Source organism: Mesoplodon densirostris, chromosome 9 (genome assembly GCF_025265405.1).
Source record: "Mesoplodon densirostris isolate mMesDen1 chromosome 9, mMesDen1 primary haplotype, whole genome shotgun sequence".
NCBI lineage: Eukaryota > Metazoa > Chordata > Mammalia > Artiodactyla > Ziphiidae > Mesoplodon > Mesoplodon densirostris.
Window position 1 is genome coordinate 84,812,243 of NC_082669.1, and position 23,564 is coordinate 84,835,806.

At 40.7% G+C, this 23,564-nt stretch overlaps 1 protein-coding gene across 1 annotated transcript; it reads left to right on the plus strand.

The window, feature by feature from the left end:
* The first annotated feature begins 11,916 nt into the window (after positions 1-11,916).
* Positions 11,917-22,042, plus strand: WNT16 (Wnt family member 16). The gene is made up of 4 exons (XM_060108718.1): positions 11,917-12,011; positions 12,202-12,443; positions 14,256-14,542; positions 21,578-22,042. The coding sequence occupies exons 1-4, from the start codon at positions 11,917-11,919 to the stop codon at positions 22,040-22,042; spliced, it is 1,089 nt and encodes a 362-aa protein (XP_059964701.1).
* The last annotated feature ends 1,522 nt before the right edge of the window (positions 22,043-23,564 follow it).

A 23,564-nucleotide genomic window follows, 5' to 3' on the forward strand; every position in this document is an offset into this window, starting at 1 on the left:
GGCAGATTAAAGAATACAGTGGTGAAATTCCATGTTTTAAAGGACTTTTAAGTATTTTTAAAATTTGACTAAATATGCCCATTGTCTCCGGTGTCCAGAAAGGTAAGGTAGTTTAGTGGCCTGAGGGTAAACTACAAAAATTTCTATCTTTCTCTCTCTTCCATGAAAATGTAAAGCACAACTTTTAACCTAAACAGTGTGTGCTCGACTTTGCAAGTGTTTACTTTTATGTCGTACTGAAAGACAACCACTGGCAAAAGTTTTCTTGGAGGAACAGGATTCAAACACGTAAACTGCAAATTCTTATAGTTCCAGAAATATCAGCTTTTTTTTTTGTTTGTTTTTTTCAGCAGCACACCAGTTGGGAAGGCAAGGCAGTTTTGACCATCAGGTTACAAGAAGGAAAGAAAACTAAAAAGAGGAAGCAAGAGAACACGAGAAGAATAAGGGAAGGGAAGGAATGGGAGCGAGAGGAATTAAGGGGAGAAAGAAAGAGGGGGTTTAGAAACCTTAAGAAATGGTAGCAGATGTCACTTGTTGTCATGATCATCAGTCAGCCAAAATGGTCTAAAATTTAACCACAAATTCAGCAAGTGGAACTTAGAGGCTGTGTCACAAGCAGGCAACAATGGGTCATAGTCTCTAGCTGAAAGCTAAAATTTTCAATTATCCAGATGTGTGTTTGGTTTTACAGCCATTAGGTAACTGCATTGCTGACAAAATACAAAGATGCTCTTAATCAGAGAGAGGTTAATTGTAGTCACAAAAGGAAAATGTCTTATTTTATACTAACTAATCTGATTAGTTTGAAACTGCCTTTTGAAAAGGACTTATCTTTTTCTTAGCTTAGTCTTCAGAATCATGAGAATTTTCTTGTTTTTGGAATAAACCTAACCATGGTAGCCCACTTGCTAATTGTATTTCTTAACATTTCCCTGTAATAAAAGTTGTCCTTGGGCTTCCCTCGTGGCGCAGTGGTTAAGAATCCGCCTGCCAACACAAGGAACACGGGTTTGATCCCTGGTCCGGGAAGATCCCACATGCCGCGGAGCCACTAAGCCCATGTGCCACAACTACTGAGCCTGCGCTCTAAAGCCCGTGAGCCACAACTACTGAATCCGTGTGCCACAACTACTGAAGCGCACGTGCCTAGAGCCCATGCTTGGCAACAAGAGAAGCCACCTCAATGAGAAGCCCGCACACCACAACGAAGAGTAGCCCCCACTCGCCACAACTAGAGAAAGCCCGTGCTCAGCAACAAAGACCCAATGCAGCCAAAAATAAATTAAAAAAAAAAAAGTTGTCCTTTATTTTGATTCAAGTGTTCCCAGTGTAGAAACTTAACCCTTTAAGTTATCAAGATATTTCAGTGAGGTTTCATTAGATTTTCTGTACAAGCCTGATCATACTAAAACAAACAGATGAACAAACCTCCACAATATTTAGACAGTGAATGCTTAGACCTCTCAAGTCCTCTCCTGTGCTAGACTGAAGAACATTAGCCAATATCATCAAAACAGGAGACTAGAATACTCTTCTTTGGGGAACCTGACTATTCTAAGATACAAGACATAAATATACTGATATTAAAGATTTGCTAATAAAATGACCCACTGAAATTACCCGAAAATAAAATCTAAAATCAACAAGTCCTACCCATATGCTCAGAGCTAATTGGCTTTAAATGCTCCGCTCATAATCATGAGCAAAAACAAGGATTCCCAGATATCTGAGGCAAGCTTCTAAAATGACAGATAGAGACAAAGCAAACAGAACAGAGCAATGTGGAAGAAGCAGGGGGAAGAAAATTGCAAAAAAAAAAAAATCATTAATATACTGTGTTAGACAGCAGAATGGCCCCCCAAATATGTCCACATCTGTATTGTTTTCTCAGAGCTGTTATAACAAAATACCACAAACAGAGTGGCTTAAAACCAGGAGAACTTTATTCTCTCACAGTTTTGAAGGCCAGAAATCTGAAAAAAATGATGTCAGTAGGGCTACAGTCCCACTGCAGGCTCTAGGGGAGAATACTTCCTTGCCTCTTCCAGCTTCTGGTGGCTCCAAACATTCCCTGGGGCATTGCTCCTCAGTCTTCCCACGGCCTCCTCCTTTTTCTCTTTATCTGTCTTCTCCTTTGCCGTCTCTCATAAGGACTCTTATCATTGGGTTTGGGGCCCACCCGGATTACCCATGATGATATCATTTAAGATGCTGAACTTAATTATATCTGCAAAGAAATATAATTGAGAAAAATCCAAATAAGATCACATTCACAGGTTCTGGGTATTAGGCAGTGGGCATATCTTTTGGGGAGAGCTGCCACTCAACCCACTACAATGTTCTACATCCTGGAATCTATTAATGGGTTACCTCATCTGGCAAAAGAGATTTTGAAGGAATAATTAAGGTAAGGGTCTTGAAAGGGAAAGATATTCCTGATTATCCACATGATCCCAATGTAATCACCAAAGTCCTTGTAAGAGGGAGGCAGGAGGGTCACAGTCAGTGAGAGGGGTATGAGAGTAGAGGCAGAGGTCAGAGTGAGGTGAGGAAGCAACCATGAGCCAAGGAATGCAGGTGGCTTCTAGAAGCCAGAAATGACAAAGAACCAGATTTTCCCCTAGAGCCTTCTGCCTGAGTTTACTCTTTCTGAGGGGTTCTTCTGTTTTCTCCAGCTGTGAAATACATTTATGACTTTCAACTCCTTTCTTTTGTTCGTTTTTGAGGGCCAAGTGAAGACACACCTTAAAGCAAGCGATTAACAAAAATAACCCTCCATCAAAGCTGTTATCAAATGATTTAAATCATCCTGAAAACATACAGCATATTTCTTTGTATGCAATCACAAGGAGCTCTAACATGTTTTGTCTGGTCTGAAAATTTATGCAACTTCTCAACAAATAATTGTGCATATGAAATGAATCAAAATATTTCTAAAGCATTTTAATGAGCATCTATATACATCAATATTACAATATTATTTCTCAAATTTAGCCTACTGATCTTAAGCCTCCTGTTGATTACCTATTTTGTGACTTCTCCTCATCCACCTTTCTATCCTTATATCGATTACTCTAGACCACCCAACATGCTTCTGGGCCACTTGCCTGAGATGACAATGTGTGAGGGACCATGAATTAATTTCACTGTTACCAAAGGAAACCACAAGCAGAAAAATAAACCAAATAATGTGTTCTGAGGTTAAATAAGTAGAGGAGGATGACGTTATTCAGGGACACTATGGTTTTTGCTGAAATCATCCCTCTGCTCCTCTGGGTTAATCTGTATCTTACCAGAGCTTCCAAGGGCACAGGGGGCTAGTGTTGCAATGGGTATTGATGTGCCCTCTACTCACCAGTCCCTACACTAATACTAATTATCACTGCATAGCTTGTCTTTTCTCAGAATACTATCCACAGCCTTTGTGTCATAGTTATCCTGCCAATAGCTTCCGTAAGAGGTTCTTCATCTGCCTGCCCATCTATCTCGAGGGCTTGCCATGCTACCTTTTACAGTAGGTAGCAGACTGATACATTGCTCTGTGTGCCCAAGGAAGAAAGGACATCCTTCAACATTTCTGTACTCTCATTTCTTTCTTCTATGGTGAGGAAATCTGTACCCTATTTCCCACCTCATTGGTTACTCCTCCCCTGCAGAGAAAGAGTGGCCAGTCCATTGGTCCCTGTCACCAGTGGGCACCTCCAAAGCAAGATGGCCCCACCTGCCCTCTTCATAGGCCTGGACATCCTCGGGTAGAGTGAGCTGTCCTCTCCACGTTCTGTGGCCTCCTGCCAGCCTCCTTTCTCAGGTCCAGTTTTTCAGCGTGAGACTGGGTGGATCTATTGGATCAGCCTTGCTGTCTTCAATTCAGGGGGAAGGAATAGAAAACTTCACTTTGCATAATCTAGCTTGACTAGGAAGCCTTACACTTAATAAACCTGATACTTTGCCCAAACTGGTTCAGTTCTCTGCATGCTTTATTCATCAGAACCCCTGGGACAGGGAGGGGAGGGGAGTATCAAGGGGAAGATTCCAGCACTGAACCCCACCCTGGACTGCCAACAATCACTATAAGATTAAGATATGCTGAAGGCCAAATCAGTCCCTGAAGGAAAACTCCTTTCAGCCAAAGCCTGCCATAACGCAGTTAACCTATAAGGCAAATATTAGTTCTCTCCCCAAAACAGCATGAAAAAGTGGCTCCACTGTATTTGTATGGTGCTGGTTTCGTGAGTGTGCCCTGGGGATTGCAGACAATACGCTGGTGCTGAAGTAGCAACTGAAATCTTTTACCCAGTCGGCTGGACTCAGGCTCTGTTCTGGCACGTGGCCCAGTATATCAATATTGTGGTTTTCAGCCCATTTTGGAAGCTGTTTCACTAAGCCATGTGACAACCCCAAAAGTTGGTCTGGCACCAGAAGACTTCATCAGATTGCGAACTTGAGAGCCCTCAAGTCAGCTGTTTTTGTATTGATGCCTCCCTTCCTGTAATCGCTAACAGAAGGTGAGGGGGCTACGGTTGGAACACACCTCACACCTTCAACGCCGTTCATGTTTATGTCTCTGAACCCTCGTAAATCTCTTGGGCTCTGAGCACTTGTTGACTCAAATAAAAGCACTCTCTGGAGGCAACTTCAAGTAAGAGTTTGAGTTATTAGCAGAGTTCAACAGACGTACCTGGAAAGAGCACGTGGCATGGCTACAGATTTGTCAGAAAGGTTTAAGAGTATCAGTGTGTTTACTGATTTGAACACTAGCAAAAATCGAAGCTGCAAATACTCGAGACCCAGCCATCTGATGGTCCCGTTGGAAATTGTGCAGACCATGTGGCCCGTACTATGCAACGTACTAGGTACAAGTCATGGCGAATTTCCAGTTGAAAAGTGGCAAATTAGTAGATGATGTCAATGCTGACAGCTTTCAACTTTATGCTTCATTCATTCCAGTGTTATGAGAGATGCCTTCTCTGTTAAAACGACAACCACACAACCAATATTGAACACCTACGACTCACGCAGCCTTGTTGTAGGCATTGGTGGGGGCGTGCAAAAGAATTCCTCATATTCTTTGATTTGAAGAGGTTTATAATGTAATTGGTGACTTACAGTGAAGGCACGTTAAACCATCAGAAAGCAAAAGTAAATTAAGCGATACATTTTCTGATAGGTACCTCAGATGAAGTAGAAATTAGGCAGAGAGGGGTGTTAATATGATTAACTGTGTAAGACTCCCTGAAGAAGTGTGACCTAAAGAATGGGTAGGCAGGCTTGGGTAAGTAAAAAAGAAAGAAAAAATTCTAGGTATGGGGCTTCCCTGGTGGCGCAGTGGTTGAGAGTCCGCCTGCCGATGCAGGAGACATGGGTTCGTGCCCCAGTCTGGGAGAATCCCACTTGCCGCGGAGCGGCTGGGCCCGTGAGCCGTGGCCGCTAGGCCTGTGCGTCTGGAGCCTGTGCTCCGCAACGGGAGAGGCCACAACAGTGAGAGGCTCGCGTACCGAGAAAAAAAAAAAAAAAAAAAAATTCTAGGTATGGAGGCAGGGTTTCTCAAGAAACCAAAATAGTAACATGCAAGCCCTGCTTGTGGAAAAGGGGAGAAAAACATTGGGTTGCCTAGGGAGAATGACCATAAGGAAATAGAGTGAATTTAATCAAAAAGGACAGCTATGGAGAAATCCTGAATGAAGGATTTTTCAAAGTCAAACCAAAGGGTTTACAACATAGGGAGGGGGTAAATAAGAAATCATTAAAGGTTTCAGTGGGGAAAGTGAAAAAATTAAAGTTAAATTTAAATGTGATTCATCTGGTGTGAAAATGGAGTAAACACCAAATGGTAACTGTCGCTTGACCAGACTTAAACCTCACTTCAACGTGCTGCCCACCCATGATGAGGACAGTAGCCAATGGTCAAACGTATGGACAACCGCCTCGAATACAAAGGCAGTTTCAGCATTTGCTGATTTTTGACTGGCATTTTGTTGACAGCAGAATTACATCACAACAATTAAATGTAATTATGCAGACCAACAGTTAGAATAAGATAGACACCCTTGATTCTTTCTAAATGACTCTTCCCTCCAAGTTTTCTCCCTTATAGTTTGAGATTGCTTGATTTTAGTAAAAAGGAAAAAAAAAGAGAAAATTTGGTTTTTTCCATAATAGACATCCCAGTGATCTCTCCATAAATAGTACTCCTAAAAATATGAAAGTCCAGGTTTTTGAAGTTTTCTTGATAATTTTTTAAACTCGATAATAATTCATTAATTGAGTTGTTTTGTTATACAGAGTTCAGAAAAAAATGTTTTGAAAAGGGGTATGGAGAGATTCAACATTCTCCATGTATTTCAGTTTTGACAAATAGTGACCACTCTTGTTTGTCAAGGATTTTACACATATTCCCTCATTCCGAAAAGATTGCATAATCAGTGCAAATACCACTAGAGATAAGCCACTTTCTATTAACACTTACTGAGTCTTCTTCAATCTTAATTTCTAGGACAAGTAAACAAAAAAAATTTTTTTTACTTTCATAGTTGTGAAAATTTACAAAGCAAGACAGCATCCTTCTCCAACTCCTGTCCCTTCTCCTAGTTCTTTCACTGGTGTCTCCTCTGCTGCTCCAAGTCGGGCTTTTCAGGCCACCAAAGGACAGCAGGACATCCAGAATGCCATTCTCCACCCCCTCCTGGGAGCCAGTGGTCACAAGCCTGTGTTCTGTCCCACACTGGTAGCATCCAGGTGGAATTTAAAATAGAATGGATGAGGACCCAGTTATGTAAAAAGTCACCTCTGTTCCATCATGAGAGTTAAGACCAGCTGGGGTGCTTCTGGTATCAGTTTCCAGTACATAAGTCTCTGTGATCTGCAGCAGAAATTCTTACAACAGGGCCCTTAGAAGTCTCGTCCTCTGATGGACTGCCAGAGGCAGAGTCCAAGGCATATCTGTGCAGGCAGACTTTTTGCTGAGTTTCCCAGGGACTGACAGAAAACTACCAGAAGGCACAGCCTCCCCTGGGTTCTACAGCTAATAATCTACAATTGTCCTGGATGGGAGGTGGGATTTATTGCTGGCCAGCTACTTATCTTGGTTCAACCGACCCAGTTGGTCAGAGAGGACCATGGTCAGAGATGCAGGCTCTCTGAAGAGCTTCTTTGAGTGAAATGAATATTTCCTCTGGCTCTCCCTCCTAAATCCCGTTTTCCAGAATGTAGCTCAAAACACCTTACCGTTGCTAGGAAAACAAATTCATGTACCCTTCTTGCAAGATCAAGAAGCTACAGATGCTTCAGTAATCTGTGCAAACTTGGAGTTACACCATGCTTTGCTTAACAGCATTAATCAAATTTTAGGTAGCTGGGCTCAGATCATGAGATGATATAAGTTCAGCTCCCATTTTGAACAATTAGTGGTATGATCTTTACCACATTTTTTAGAAAGCTTGCATAAGACAGTAAGCACCAGGTTATGTTCTATCAGACAGTTAATATTTTGTTCTCTCTCTGAATTACAAAATCAAAAATAATAAATAGGAAATGAGATTCCTTCTTGCTGCTAAAGAAATAAACAATTTGAAATGTGTAGTTGCATATATGTTTGGATTTGACCCATCATTTACTTTATTCTTCAACTTTAAATAGAGAGCATAATGCCCACTAATGGTAGTAGAGATGAACCACTTCAAATTAATAAGAGAGGGGCTTCCCTGGTGGCGCAGTGGTTGAGAGTCCGCCTGCCGATGCAGGGGACACGGGTTCGTGCCCCCGTCCAGGAAGATCCCACATGCTGCGGAGCGGCTGGGCCCGTGAGCCATGGCCGCTGAGCCTGCGGGTCTGGAGCCTGTGCTCTGCAATGGGAGAGGCCACAACAGTGAGAGGCCCGTGTACCGCAAAAAAAAAAAAAAAAAAAAAAAAAAAAAAATTAATAAGAGATATAAATTAGATTCTGAAGGAGTCCCTCACCTTCATATTCCAGGATAAAGAAGATATCTGTAAATTCTTTTATCTTCTAAATAATGTTTCATGTGACCTGACAGGATTATAATACATTTTAAAATTTGACCACCTTAAGATATTTCTGCAAAGAAAATAATTCACTTTAATTAAAATCCACAAGGAAAAGTGGAACAGAAGATACAAAATGGGGGCCAGAAAACTCTAGCCTGTGCCACCCTAAGAACTGGGGCCCCTCTCTCAGGTAGGCAAACCCGGTCGCTAGGCTTCCTCCTCCTAGGAGTGCAAATTCACTAGCAAATGCAGTCTCCCCACCCCACCACATACACGTACACACCATGCCTACCGCCTCCCTCCCTCCAGCCCTGTGGAAACTCCAGTAAGAGATTCAGATCCGAAAGAGCTTTTGAGCATTTTACAGGTGAGAAAACTGAGGATCAAAAGTGAAATTGGTTGCCCAAGATTATAACCTGCTGACTGGAAACCCAGTCACTCAACTCAGCCCAGTGCTCTTTCCACTATTCCTCCCAGTCTACAAAAACCAGACAGCAAAGTGGAGGTGGGGTGGGGTGGGTGGAGGTGGAATGGAAGGGCATCCATGCAGACCGCCATCTGCCTCTGAGAGACCCGACTTCAGGGAGACCTCTTCAGGAGACCCACCCACCCATTGTGGGTTTTTGTTTATGTTCATAGAACAGAACATCTCTTTTGATGGAGAGATCTGTGAACTGTGATATAAAGATCCACGGGACACAAAAGAGGAATTTAGACCTTGAGGCCAGATACCTGGGATTTGGTCAAAAAAAGGAAAAAAAAAAAAAAAAACAGTGCTTTTTAATCAAGTTCTGCAGCAGTACGTTGTGGTAGGAAGAACAAGACCTCTAAAATAAGATCGATTTTTAAAATTATTATTATTATTATTTTTTTTTTTTTTTTTTTGCGGTACGCAGGCCTCTCACTGTTGTGGCCTCTCCCGTTGCAGAGCACAGGCTCTGGACGTGCAGGCTCAGCGGCTATGGCTCACGGGCCCAACCGCTCCGTGGCATGTGGGATCTTCCTGGACCGGGGCACGAACCTGTGTTCCCCTGCACCGGCAGGCAGACTCTCAACCACTGCGCCACCAGGGAAGCCCAAGATCAACTTTTGACTCTACTATCTTCTAGCTGAGTGTCCTTGAGCAAGTTTCTTAGTCTCTCCAAATTCATTTCTTTATCTATAAAATGAGCACCAATTTGAGGGGTTTGAATCTTTGGATGGAGAGAGAAGAGAGAGACAGAGAGTAAGAGAGAAAACACAGGGGGCATGTAGGCTCTCAGTGTATGACACAGAATAGGCACTCAAATGTCTGCTTGTTGAATAAGAAGCTTAATTCTTCAGCTGGACCATCTCCTGGAAGTAAGTCTCCTTTGCTTTAGAGATATGAAGAGAATGACCCCTAAGGCCCTAGACCACACAGAAAAGATGCAGGACCACTCAGGCCCTGAAACTGTGCCTTGGATTTGAAACTAGTTGACCCAGTGGTCTTAGACTCTAAGAATAGAATACTGTGAGTGCCCCTCTAAAGGTTTATCGGGACGCCTGGACAGTGTTTGATCCCTAGACTAACAACAAAGGCAACATTCAAGTGACCCCACTCCCAAACTAGATTAAGTAATCCTACAGTGTGTGTTCCCGGCCCACAATACTTCCCCAGTGCATTCATTGCTCTGGCTGTGATTGCCTGCCCCCTTGTCTGTCTTGCCAACTGGGCTATAAACTCCGCTACCATTTAACTCAGTGCTATCCCCACTTTTTAACCCATAACAGAGGCTCAGTATATCTTCCTAAAGGAAAAAAGTCCAGCAACTTCCTTAAAACATCTACCATCGTTGGCTCGAAAAATCAACCTAAAGTATTCGCGTTCTCCACTCCCCCAGTTCTTCCCCAATACCCCTGCAGAAGAAGCCTCTTCTCTAGTTTCACCATCTGGGCCACTTGGATATCTGCTCGGGATGTTCCTCACCACGTTGTTAATCTGTTCAGTAAATTGTGCTCAAAACCAGGATCTCGTGTACTGGGCCCCATGGCAGGAGTTCAGCAGGGAATGCTCCACTATCCCTCATGGAGAGGCTCACAGAATAAAGCGAGCTTGGATGAAGCCTCTGATTTTCAGAGAGGCCACTAGCCATTAGCCAAAATATTTCTGGATCAGTAACTATACCCTATCATCAACTTGACTCTCTAAAAATTACAATGTGGCTTTAGGACCTGGTACATAGTGTTCACTCAATAAATATTTGTTGGATAAAGGAATGAATGGGATAGGATGGGAATTTCAGTGAGCTTTTATTGCTCTGGGCTGATATAGGAGACATGCAGCAAATAAAGTCATTTATTTGAGGATAAAGCTAATAAAGTAAATCTTTAATTTGAGTAAGTCTAGATTTTGGAACCCACTAAGGTGGTATACCCTGAGAGTTTACTAACATTTCAGAAGTCCTCTGAAGACCAGGTGATGCCTCTCATAAACATTTCCTGTCACCAGCTAGGTGAGATAGGGTTTTCTGATACCACTGCTAAGCATGTGCCCCCTGAATTCAGAGTTCTCCCCAGAGATCTTTTAGCCTGGAAAACACTGGTTAACTAAACTCTCTATACTTCCAGGCACCAGAACATTCTCCTGCTTCCGAACTCTTTGGCTCCAAAGAGTAACTTGCTGGATTCTACACTTTCCTTTACTGATAATCTCAAATTATTTTGTTTCAGGCTTGTCTCCATGGCTGGAGACAAGGCCAGAAAGGCTGAGCCTTTAAGGGCAGGGATCTTCATAAATTCTCACAGTAGGCGTTTCATAAGTAAGCTTTTAAAATTTGTCTTCAATGTGTAGCCCTGTCCAAAGTCTCCAAGAGGGACATAGTGTGCATTGGAGAGGAGGGAAAGAACACAACCCTCATCTTTCTAGAGCTCTCCAGACAGCTTTCACTCACATTCTCTCTGTGCCCTCCATCTTCTGACAGTGCTCTCAAAGGCTACGGACAATAAGCAAAACCGTAAAACGAAATCACCTAACACAATTTAAATATGGTAGATTAGATGCTAGGCTGGAATCTTCCCTTTCGATAAAAGTAAATGCCTGCACAGACGATGATCGATCTCAAGCTTGACAAGAATTTCACTCATTCTCTAAAGTCTCCTGACACGTTGAGACCTCAAGCAGGGTGTTGAAAGGTCAATTTTTTGGTACCAACACTGACTCAAAAAGATTATTCTCCTGTGAGGTGAAGGAGAGGAAAGAAACGGGGGCAGTGAGATTTTTCCATCCACTCCACCCAGAGGGTCATTAATCCAAATGAGGCTGGGGTGGGTGGAACTCAAACATCGCCCATTCAACCCACACCTTCACCCAGGGTTGTTAAGACAGAAGCGCCCCTATCAATCTTCGGGTTGAATCAATACCCCTCCCGCAGAGACCCGCTCTCAGGAAACTGTGACAGGTCAGGAACACAGGATCTGGACCGGCTGTCGGGGAACAGCGGGCCCGAGCGCCCCCCACGGAGCCTGCTCTCAGCCAATGGGAGCCGGGATGATGAGATGAGGGGCCGCTGCTGGGCCAATCAGGCTCCAGGCGCGGCCAGGGGGAGGAGATGGGAGGAGAGGCCGGGGGCGATGGAGACAGAGCTACATCAACAGAAGTTTCTCACCTTGGAATGCGAGGGACGCTCCCGCATCTCCGGCACATCTTCAACTCGTCTCGGGAGGAGCGCCCCAAGCCACTTTCCCAACTTCCTCACGCTGCTCCCAGCTCGCGAGGAGAAGGCTGCTGAGAGCCCCTACCTACTACGGCTGGCCTTCTTTTTACGTTGTCTGCAGGGAGAAAGGAGGCGAGGGACAACTTGGTGCTGGGGAACTGACCTCTGTCCTGGTGGGCCTCTGGCTGGGGAGGGTCGAAGAGGAGTGGCTGGGCCTGGGAGACTCCATGCGGGGGCCATGGACAGAGCAGCGCTCCTGGGACTGTCCCGCCTGTGCGCGCTGTGGGCAGCCCTGCTCGCGCTGTTCCCCTGCGGAGCCCAAGGAAACTGGATGTGAGTACGGGGGCAGCAGGGGCGCACGGGGTTTGTGGCAAAAGGGATGCCCAGCCTCAGGGAACTTTCAGCTGAGGCTGGAGAGGAGAGGCGGGACCCTAGGGCGGGCGACCTAAATTTCGGGTAAACATCTGGGATTGGGGAGGAGAGCAGGGCAGCGGCTGACGCTAGGGGCGGCCGTGTCTTACAGGTGGTTGGGCATCGCCTCCTTTGGGGTTCCGGAGAAGCTGGGTTGTGCCAACTTGCCGCTGAACAGCCGCCAGAAGGAGCTGTGCAAGAGGAAACCGTACCTGCTGCCGAGCATCTGCGAGGGCGCCCGGCTGGGCATTCAGGAGTGCAGGAGCCAGTTCAGATACGAGAGATGGAACTGCCTGGCGGCCGCCGCCGCCCCGCCGGACACCAGCCCTCTCTTTGGCTACGAGCTGAGCAGCGGTGAGGCCCGGGACGCTCGCAGCTGGCGCGGGACGGAGGGCAGGTCCTCCAATTCTTGTAAATAAAAAGAGTGCTTGCGTGGGCCCGTTGCTCCCTAAATCCCCAGAGAGGTCCTTTAGTGCAATGAAATCGGGGGCGACGGAAGCCAGACCCGGGTGCAGGTGCGGTCCTGGACGGGGTGACACCCCAGGTCCCGAGCGGGGCGCGTGGAGCTGTAGCTCTTCCTCCTTCCCGCGGCGCCCGGCCGGAGTTGGGGAAAAGCTGACACTCCACCCCGCCGACCCTTCGGACCCCGTAGCGCCCCCCTACGTGGGTGACCAGCTGGAGAAACATGATGTCGGCTGCAGGGAATGCCGCTGCCGCATCTGCTTTGATTTAAGCAGCTCCGCGGCGCACCGAGCCCTGGCTAATTGCAGCGAAGCCCCAAGCTGGTTGGCTCCTTACAGCACCGGGAAGACGGAATAATGGCGATTTTAAAGGGACTGTCCCGGGCAGCCCCACGTGAGGCTAGCTCGAGCACTACTTTAGTTCTCCCCTCTATTCCTTTCCTTCTACCTTTTCCCTCCTGTGCGCACAGCCGCGGCGCGGGAAGCTGCAGTAACACAAAGTTCCACTTCCACCGGCCTAGCAGTGACTTGGTAAGGATAAAGGTACAGAGGTATCAGCAGATTCAAAGAATTTCAGGCCCTGGGCGCTGAAAGATTCTTAGTTGTTTTTCACATTCATTTCGGTTCCCCCTCCACCTTTGACCCTTCCCCGCCGGCTCCCTACACTCACCGCCGCCAAAGCATCGCTTTTGCCCCGCTGCGCTTTGGCCGGCACACCCTTCCGAAGGAGCCCTGACTCCCTGCAGAAAAAAAAGAAAAGAAGAAGATGATGTGTTCTTCACAGTTGCTGAAATGTAGAGGCATCAGCTGTTGAAAGGGTTTATTGGACAACGACATGATAACGTTTCTACTCCAATCTAAACATCTCCAAAGGGGGGAAAAAAAAGTCGCCTGCTGAGTCCCTTCTAGTCCATTTTATTACTGTTTTAATGGGACTTTAATTTTCAAAGATTTTAGCTCAAAACCTATTGCAGGTGTGTTACATCCATATTCAATATTCAATTGTTTTCGATAACAATTCTTTTTTTTTTGCTGATGACATTTCAATTATCTTTAACTGCCTTTAATACTGTAAGAGGATATAATACTGTATATGAGAATATTTATATAATATTTAACTTTCATATTAATATTGTTTTTCAGTATATCCTGAAAAAATCAGTCTTTGATGTGAAAGGAAACTGCAACATTTATCTCCTTATTGCTTTGGTCTTTGCTTAATTATAATTTGCATTCTGACGTGTATTTTTTATACAACAAAAGTCATACCAAATTTTTCAGCTTGTGTTTTCTGATAACACATTTTAAATTTAACGAGAAGGGTGAGCGGGACTCCTTTGGGCATTGTATCACTATTTACGTATCCATACGAGGGATTTTAAATTCAACGTGTATTTATAGAATTTTTATTGTCTGTTAAGTGCTGAGCTGGATGCTGACATACATTTCAAATTTAAAAAATAAACATGATATTAAGGTATGAGGACAATTTATGATATACAATATAGGAAAATCATACTGAAAATTAATGTTGCTTTTTTAAAAGCTGAGAACAATATGAAATTGTCCTTTTTAAAATATGTACTCATTAAAGCATCCATTGAAAAGTTGCTTCCCTGATAAGAAGATAAGTAGAAGACTTTGTTATGAACATAAACAGAGAACGATATGACTCACTCATTTAGCAACTTATGTTTTATTCTAGGCACCAAGGAAACAGCATTTATTTATGCTGTGATGGCTGCAGGCCTGGTGCATTCTGTGACCAGGTCATGCAGTGCAGGCAACATGACCGAGTGTTCCTGTGACACCACCTTGCAGAACGGCGGCTCAGCAAGTGAAGGCTGGCACTGGGGGGGCTGCTCTGATGATGTCCAGTATGGCATGTGGTTCAGCAGAAAGTTCCTAGATTTCCCCCTCAGAAACACCACGGGAAAAGAAAGCAAAGTACTGTTAGCAATGAACCTACATAACAATGAAGCTGGAAGGCAGGTATGTATTAGAAAATGGAATAGAAATCCAGTGCCTTTAGGTAAATAACACTAGGATTATGCTTCTGGATCAATCTGACAAAATGGTTTAAAAACCAAACGCTTGCAGTCTAAGAATATATATGTATATGTGTGTGTGTGTGTGTGTGTGTGTATGTAAAATTATGTGTATGTTTAATATATATATATAACAGCAAGTATATATATATATATATATATATATATATATATATATATATATATATTCTTTCATGAGCCTGTACTGACCATATTGATCTAGTTTAAGTTTCCATCTGATGTGAGTTGAATCTTGTTATAGAATATATTTGTGATTGTATAGTTTGTATACCTAAAACACCAATTATAAAATAACAGAAGTACAAGTGCCTGTTGGGTCATTTTATTCCACCCTCTTAGATGGTTAGTTGCAGAGCCAGAATAAGACTTACAGTATCTGCCTTTCTAACGGGACTGAATCAAATTTCATTTTTTTCAAATTTGAATTTTCATTATATTTTTAAATCTATATTTTAGTAGGCAATGACATCTAAAGAAGTTATCAGTTCTGTGCTTACTTTCTCTAGCAAAACATTCTTGAATATATTAAAGAATTCACAACTCAATTAATATTTTTTGTAAAACAAAATTTATTTAAGGGAAGTAGTTATGTTATTATAGAGCAATGTAGATCCACTGTAAAAACTGATAAATACAGATAAATGTAAAGCAACTATAGGTATATTAAATATTTTGATATTTAAAAATATAGATATATTAAAGATCTAGGGAGAGGGAAATTTGAAGAATCACATCTAATTAGCCTCTTTTATGAATTTTTTAATGCTAAATTTTCTTAAAGTGGAGTAAATTTGTAGCTTAATTTAACTTTTATGTATTTACCTTAATGAATATTAACATAATAAGCTTTGAGTTCTACAACATAGTTGAATTACTTGGTACTTCATAGTGACTTTCCAAAAACAGTCAAAACCTCTCTTAGGAATATAGATTTTCTATTTTGTAATAATCTTTTCAGGATGGGAATATCACCACATATCCTATATTATTGTAAATATTCAATAACCTGTAAAGGTCCCAAAGTAGTCATTGCAATCTGCCACATTCTCCTGCAATAAATTAAAATGAGTTGCAGTATCTCTTAAGAATATTTAAAGTATATGCTGCATTTGTTTTACATTTTTGGAAAGTGAATAAATGGAACTCTCTTGGAATAGTTGCAAGTTTCAGCCAGTTTTCTTTACTTAACACTTTGGTTTAGAATACAAAAACCGAAAACTCAATAAATATATCACCATAACACTTCAAATTCAAATTTGACTATTCAGTTCTATTTGAATATTGAATCAAAGCGTAAGATTCGAAAATAGGAAAGTCAGTAAATAGCTGTGTAAGCTTTTCATTTTTTTGTTTTGAAATTTTAAGTTAATTTATCTCACTAAAGTAACTCCTGCTAACACCATAGTTATGCACAGGTCTCTTCTTGATAAAGTTTTACATATAAAAATAATTAAATGAATGAGTTTTTGCTTCAATTTAAATAATATCCAATAAAGGAATTTTTATTATTTCTAACATATTAATATAAAAGAGGTTAAAGGTAATTAACATTTGTTCTTTAAAACTCTAAAGTAGAGAAAAACATCAAGTCAAATTAATACATTTTAAAAACAAGAAAACAATTGAATAAATATTTAGTATCACCTTAGACCTTAAATCTTCTTTAGTCATTCTTTAAATAATTTGGTAGAGACTAAAAAAGTTTAATCAGAAAACAAAATTTCAAACTCATGTTATAATTCATTCTTTTGAATAAAGTTGTCTCCAGACTTATGAAAAGTCCTAAAATATTCTAAAATGTTTTTTTATTAGCAATATTAGACAGCTATTTAGTTTTATTCCATCTTATGTGGCTTTTTTTCAAATTAGGTAGCAATATTTGCCTCTGTAACTATTAACTTTGATCTATTTATATTCTGATTTTTTTAAAAAAACATACAACTATTCAGCATCAATTTTAATCTACTGTTTGTTGGCAATAAAACAATCTCCTCACTTTACTGAGGTTTTCCCTATTATGCTAATTACACCAAAAAAAATTCAGCCTTTAGGTATATATGCATTTTGTGTAAATTTCAGTTTTCTCTACTGAATCTTTTTTTTTTCCCCACATTGGTCTAGATGGAATCTTAAAATATTACAAAATATTACCTGGATATTTTGAGGGTACTACACTGATGTTTTTATTGGTCTTTTCTCATGAACTATTACAATTCAAAACATTTTAATATTTTTCTTTCCATTGGTGGTCAAAAAAACAAACAAACAAAAATAACCAACACCAGCACCAGCACCGGAACAACAACAAAAATCAACCAGGTTTCCAAGATATTACCTAACGTGGAAGAACAAAAAACTACATTTTCAATATTGGCAATTAGCAGTTTAATCTAATAGGTATATCCTTCTGAGTAAGGTTCAAGGTCTGCATTCAATTGAGCTGATTTTCCTTATCTCAAAATCCCAAACGCAAAACGTAGGAAAACGTTCAGAGAAATGTGGGTACTGGCACTTAGTAGTGCTGTGAGCAGAATAGATGATTTTCCAACCGCTGACCTTAAATACTCTAATTCCCACTTGGTTTCTGACACCATTCCTAAAGTTATGACTTCAAGAATAATGTTGCCGAATGGTGATTGTCTAACAGAACGATGTGATGTCTTCCAGGGGCAGAACTTCTGAGAATAATGTGACTTGGAATATTTATAGGTATTTCTTTTGGTGTGCTTAAAATATTTCCATTCTTCCCATGTTCACCTCACAAACTTTTAAGTTTCCCTACTCCATAATTTGTTTTATGATGAGTAACTCAAAAAAGTGGCATGGGCTCCAACCCCAAATTTCATTAATCCGTTTCAAGAATGTTTACAAGTGCTTGAACAACACACAAGTGTTTTGCTTTACAGCAGGTTCATATATATTTTTGGACTGAAAGGGACAAAATGGGTCAGAGAAATAGGAATACTACAATTAGCCATTCAATTTATGTCACCGTTTTCGTAAAAACTTAAACAGATCATCTGATAGTTGACAAATGAAATGTCACAAAATGTTCCATAACAGTTGGTTTTTTTTTAGTCATTTCTGTAAAGCTTGGATAAAGCAACCTACCGAAAAACAATCACCTCTGGCTGTGTTACCTCTGAGTCAAAACTAACTCCTTAGACCACTTCCCAAACAGTTTCTAGTTTTACATTAAGTGTTAATGATACATCTTTCCTATTTCACTTCATCAGAAATTTATCAAACCAAAACTTAACATAGGGAGCCCAGTAGATTAAATGCTATGCTCCTAATTGCTCTCCCATAGTTTAAAAATATTCCACCAAAATGTGCACATCTGTTTGTAATAGTTAACAAAACATTCCTCTGTTAATATCTTTATAAACCTTAACAACTCAGCGAAGTAGAGAAAGGAATTTTCTCATAACCACACACAACTCATTCGCTTGCTCTTCTCTTACTTCTCCTGTTAGAAAATCACTATGCTATCACTGCATCTCAGAATGGCTATTTGACATCAATTAAGAATCCTAGCTGAAAAGCTCCAGAATATATATTTTTGGAGTGTTCATGCAATTTCCTTAAATATATTTGTACTTTCCACTTTCATTTGTCTCTGTTCTACCAAAATTATCCTGCTGCATATAAAGACTTTATATCATATATTACCATCTATCCTTATGGAAGACAAGTGTCTCAACCAGGCTATTTATTTTTCTGTCAAATTGGAATAATAAGCAAGTACACGTTCATGAACTACCTACTATATGCAAGGCATTTCTTCCTATAAAACTAAATCAAGTAAAATAATTTATGAAAGTGTGCTCTGAGAGTTAAATTCTGTGTGTGTGTGTGTGTGTGTGTGTGTGTACATGTTATCTGCCCTTGAACTCTACATTTCATCACATTCTCCTAGTGGTGGTTGCATTGCTTTATTTTATCCCTGTTTGTCCAAGTTTCTTCCTTGGAGTCTTACAAGGGTATAATCATTTAAATTGCATGTCAAGTTCTTTGTCTTTCTATCCTAGAATACCAATATGAAAAGTATTCACATATATAATAAAAATACTATTTCTTTTCTTATACTTATCATTAAAGACAAAAAGGTAATGGAATTGAAAGATAATAGAATTAAGTTCCTTAAAAATATCTCTAGAAAGTTTCATTAACTCCACGTATTTAAAAGTTTCTAGTTTTCTATGGCAGGAAAATCTCCCCCAAATTCGGATTCAAATTCAGCAGGTGGTATCCCTGGATTCAAGATCAGTCTTCCCTCTTATCCTTCACACCTGTGCAGTAGTGTGTCACTCTTGTCTCCTAACACTGTTGTGGGCTGAGGAATTGGAGGAAAACCCAGCCAGATCAGGGTCCCCCAATATCACTGACTTCCTGGCAGTGACTCTTTTGTTGAAGAAAGTGGTCTTTATGACTTCCTCTTGATTCAGATTACCAACAGAGGATGAGTTAAAACTGTTCAAGTGAGCTAGACTAACCATTCAATGAGTATTTGGTGAGCATCTATTCTGCCCTCCATGCTTTGCAAATTGGCAACACCATAGGTGATGTCTGAACTGGTTAATAAAAGAAAAAGTCAGCTCCTCAGTCAAGAATCTGAGCGAGAGGCAGCTCTAAATCACTAAGTGATGACTGTAACGAGCGTTGATCAGGTTTAAACACATAAAATTACATTCTTAGATTTTTGGCTTTCTTTGGACAATTTGTTTTGCTGTTACCTGGCATTGATTGAGCTCTCTTTTTCTCATATCCTTTGGGCACTTAAAATCTGAACAAAAGTAGGCAGATCACATTAATTTGAACATTTATTTGCCTGGAGACTTTTTAAAAGTGGAAGGCTTTGTGAATATCAAATGCCATAAATTTAACCAAATAAGCTTGTGTGCCAAATTGTTTTCAATTGAAAGGTAAATTTTACCTGAGATAATAAGAAATAGACATATCTATTCGCTTCTTAGTTTCATGAGTTCAAAACAAGCGTATGTGTCGTATCCTATAAAAGACAGTGTTTAAATGTTGTTCGGTTTATTATTTTAAACACTAATAAAAAGTATTGAATATTACACAAATCAATACCATATGCTCTCATTCAAGGCTGCAAATATATCAAATTGTTTGAAATACTCTGTCTCATTAGATAGTTCAGAAACTTTAGTTAATTTGTTAGGAAATATAACATTCCACAAACATGTCAATGTCAACTGTGGTACAAAATAACAAAGTAGAAACCCCTGTCATTTTATAGTTTTGATAAGAACTGTAAGTGGAATTTAAGCGGTGGGGTTTTTCCTTTATTTGGCGAGATTACACACATAATTTCCAAGTTATCGAATGGCTAGATCCATTTTTTATTTTACCCAGCCTGTTGACAGAATGTCAACTCTCCAGTTAGTCCTGACGATTTATTAATCTGCCCTGCCATCCTCTGGGGATTGAAGGAAGTTATGCTGACTGGCCGGTATGTAAGAAATTAGAACTATAAACTTTTATTTTAGAAATCTCTGTATTGTTTATGCACAGTTAGCCCCATTTGAAATTTTATCTCAACTCTTACCGTACCTTCTTCTTCAGGGACAGGGGGCATTTATTTTGACCTTAATGTGTGTCAGGCAATGGACTCTAACCCATGTATGTAATCTCATTGAATTCGTCTATCTGAACAGAATAACTCAGCACTTAGAATTGAAAAATCATATAAATATTATACCTTTTCTATGTTAGGAGGGTGCTACTGATCCATCAAGAGTAGGACATATGTTTTGAATTAATTTTCCAGAAGAGGGGAAGAATTGGCTGGGAGCCACTGCACTCTCCAACCCCTTCTTTTGACCAACTTAAGTTGATTAGTCAGGATTTCTCATGTGTTCTGTGAGCAAGGGATAACATATCCCCCCAAACCCCTGTGAATATAACTGACTTTTTTTTTTTTTTTTTTTTTTTTTTTTTTTTTTTTTTTTTTTTGTGGTATGCGGGCCTCTCACTGTTGTGGCCTCCCCCGTTGCGGAGCACAGGCTCCGGACGCGCAGGCTCCGGACGCGCAGGCTCAGCGGCCATGGCTCACGGGCCTAGCCGCTCCGCGGCATATGGGATCCTCCCAGACCGGGGCACGAACCCGTATCCCCTGCATCGGCAGGCGGACTCTCAACCACTTGCGCCACCAGGGAGGCCCTATAACTGACTTTTGCAGTGATCAAACCTGAGAACTGTCAGTTCAGTAGCTCTCATCCTTGGATGCTCTTGGAATCATCTGAGCAGCTTTGTAGAAGTCATTGCCTGGACCCCACCTTGACAAACTAAATAAGAATCTCAGGGGTTATTTGTAAAGTTCCACAGGTGTTTCTGTGTGCATACAAGTCACCTGAGGCTCTTATTAAAATGCAGATTTTGATTCCGCAGGTTTGGTGAGGGGTCTGAGAGTCTGTATTTCTCACAAGTGATGCTGGTGCTATTGGTCCATGAACCACACTCTGAGAAGCAAGGTGCTAAAATGAACGGTATCGGGAACATAGAGACACTAATGAACATTCTCTCACACCCAAAATTAAATGAGAGATTAGAAATAAAAGTAGCTTCCCTTTGTTATCTCAGCTAATCTCTGTTAACATTATTAGCCTGGTCTGCAGCTTTAAATTAGACTCAGAAAGGTTTGTTCTGTAGGGTGGAGAGAAAGACAAAACATTTGAATTCTAAGCCATCTAAAAGATCCTTTACGTGCAAAATCATCCTTATTTTTAAAAATTATTATTATTTTATTTCTATTATTTAATTGAAGTATTTTTAAACTATTATTATTTTATTTAATTTTAATTGAAATATATAACCATCGTTTTTATACAGGAGTAAACAGATCCAGAAAGTTAAGTGATTAGGCTGGTAGTGCTTCTGTTGTTGAGTAAAACACTTCATGAACGATGTTTCACTCAATTCCTGTTGGTTTCAGGCTGTCGCCAAGTTGATGTCATTAGACTGCCGGTGTCACGGAGTTTCCGGCTCCTGTGCTGTGAAAACATGCTGGAAAACCATGTCTTCTTTCGAAAAGATTGGCCGTCTGTTGAAGGATAAATATGAAAACAGTGTCCAAATCTCAGACAAAATAAAGAAGAAAATGCACAGGAAAGAGAAAGATCAGAGGAAAATACCGATCCACAAGGATGATCTGCTCTACATTAATAAGTCTCCCAATTACTGTGTAGAGGACAAGAAACTCGGGATCCCAGGGACCCAAGGCAGAGAGTGCAACCGCACATCAGAGGGCGCAGACGGCTGCAACCTCCTCTGCTGCGGCAGGGGCTACAACACGCACGTGGTCAGGCACGTGGAGCGATGCGAGTGCAAGTTTATCTGGTGCTGCTATGTCCGCTGCAGGAGGTGTGAAAGCATGACTGATGTCCACACTTGCAAGTAACCACTCCAGCCTTGGGCAAGAGTCCCCAGTGACAGACGTACAACGGGAGTGGCTCCCACTGTGCTGGGCTGGGGAGCCGGACACCTGCCTCCTCAGAATTCCCAGATCCTCGAGGCTCTCTCAGAAGTCCCTTTACCTGATCGATGTCAATGTCACACACTAGGCATGTAGATTTCTTGGGATTCTAAAACTGAAAAAGTTTGAGTTCATATGCTCGTGGTTTAGGGAACAGATACTGAGGGGCAAGGAAGATAAACTGTCTCGTAAGCAAGAAAGAACAGGAAAGAGCCTTCATGCCGAGAGACCTGGTCCATACTCAGGATAAGATCCTTGACTATGGAACTTGGTTATGGAACTCAATAGTGGTGGGTGAATATTAGTCATTTTAAAAAGACATCTATTAGAGCAGCAAGGAGCAGTAAACATGAATCTCATTCTCTGAGTATTTTTTATGAAGAAATCATACTAAGTGTTGGTGCATAGAAACAGAAGGTGTTGGGACAGGTTAACAGAAGCGGTGGGTGCTTACTTAACACTTTCACTCATTTCAGAAGAAAGAATCTTCGTAAGTGATATAACACCCTTAAAACATGTTTGTTAGCGATATTTCATGACAAAACAAAAGAAGCAAGATGTAAGAAGCAAAATGTAAAAAGCAAAATGTATGATTTGGAGTTTAAATGACTTTTAACCAGGAGAATTGATCTAGAAGAGTATCAGTGAGGTATATAGCAACCTTTATCTTTGGCTTCACACTTTCATTATAGACCAGCTTCCACTATTAAAAACTCAGCTCTGAAATACTGGAGGAAGGGATCCTGAAAGCATGTGGGAAAATCAGAGGTAGAAATATAAAGGGCTCTCGTACATTGAAAGGAAAAGCACCCTTTAAATGTGTAAAGACAGTATTTTGTACAGTATTTTGTTAAATTTTTTTATATTTTGTAAATAATGTTTTTAAGTTATATGATATATATTGAAACTTAAGATATTTTTTGCCAAAGCCCAAGAGCTAAGGCAATAAAATTATCTCAGAAATAATAGTAGCTTCTGTTTCCTTTCATACTATTAACTTTGACATTTTTTCATACATTGAAAAAGAAGTTCACTGAGCAGTTAGTTATATGGATGTGTATTTCCTGCCAAAATGGCAGCTTTATATGTTGTAAATTAAAATATGTGGCTATATATTGACAATTGTGCTATTTCAGCAGTCAGATTAGTTGAATTCTGTTCTCAATTAGTTATGTTTAACTTGTAAAGTTATTATAATAAATTATACAGTAAAAGTCTTAACTGGAAAAAAGAATCTAAATCAGAATAATGATCAATTTGTGGATTTGATATCCTGGATATTTATTATGTTGTGGGAAATGCTGCATTTCCATGTGAATTTTGAGTGGTCTTTCTTGTTTTAGTATTCATGCATGTATATTCATGATATTTTACAAGGTTCCTGGTGAAAATTACAGGGCTGTATTTAAGGTGGTATTTTAATGTAAATGCTATGTTTTTTATGAAT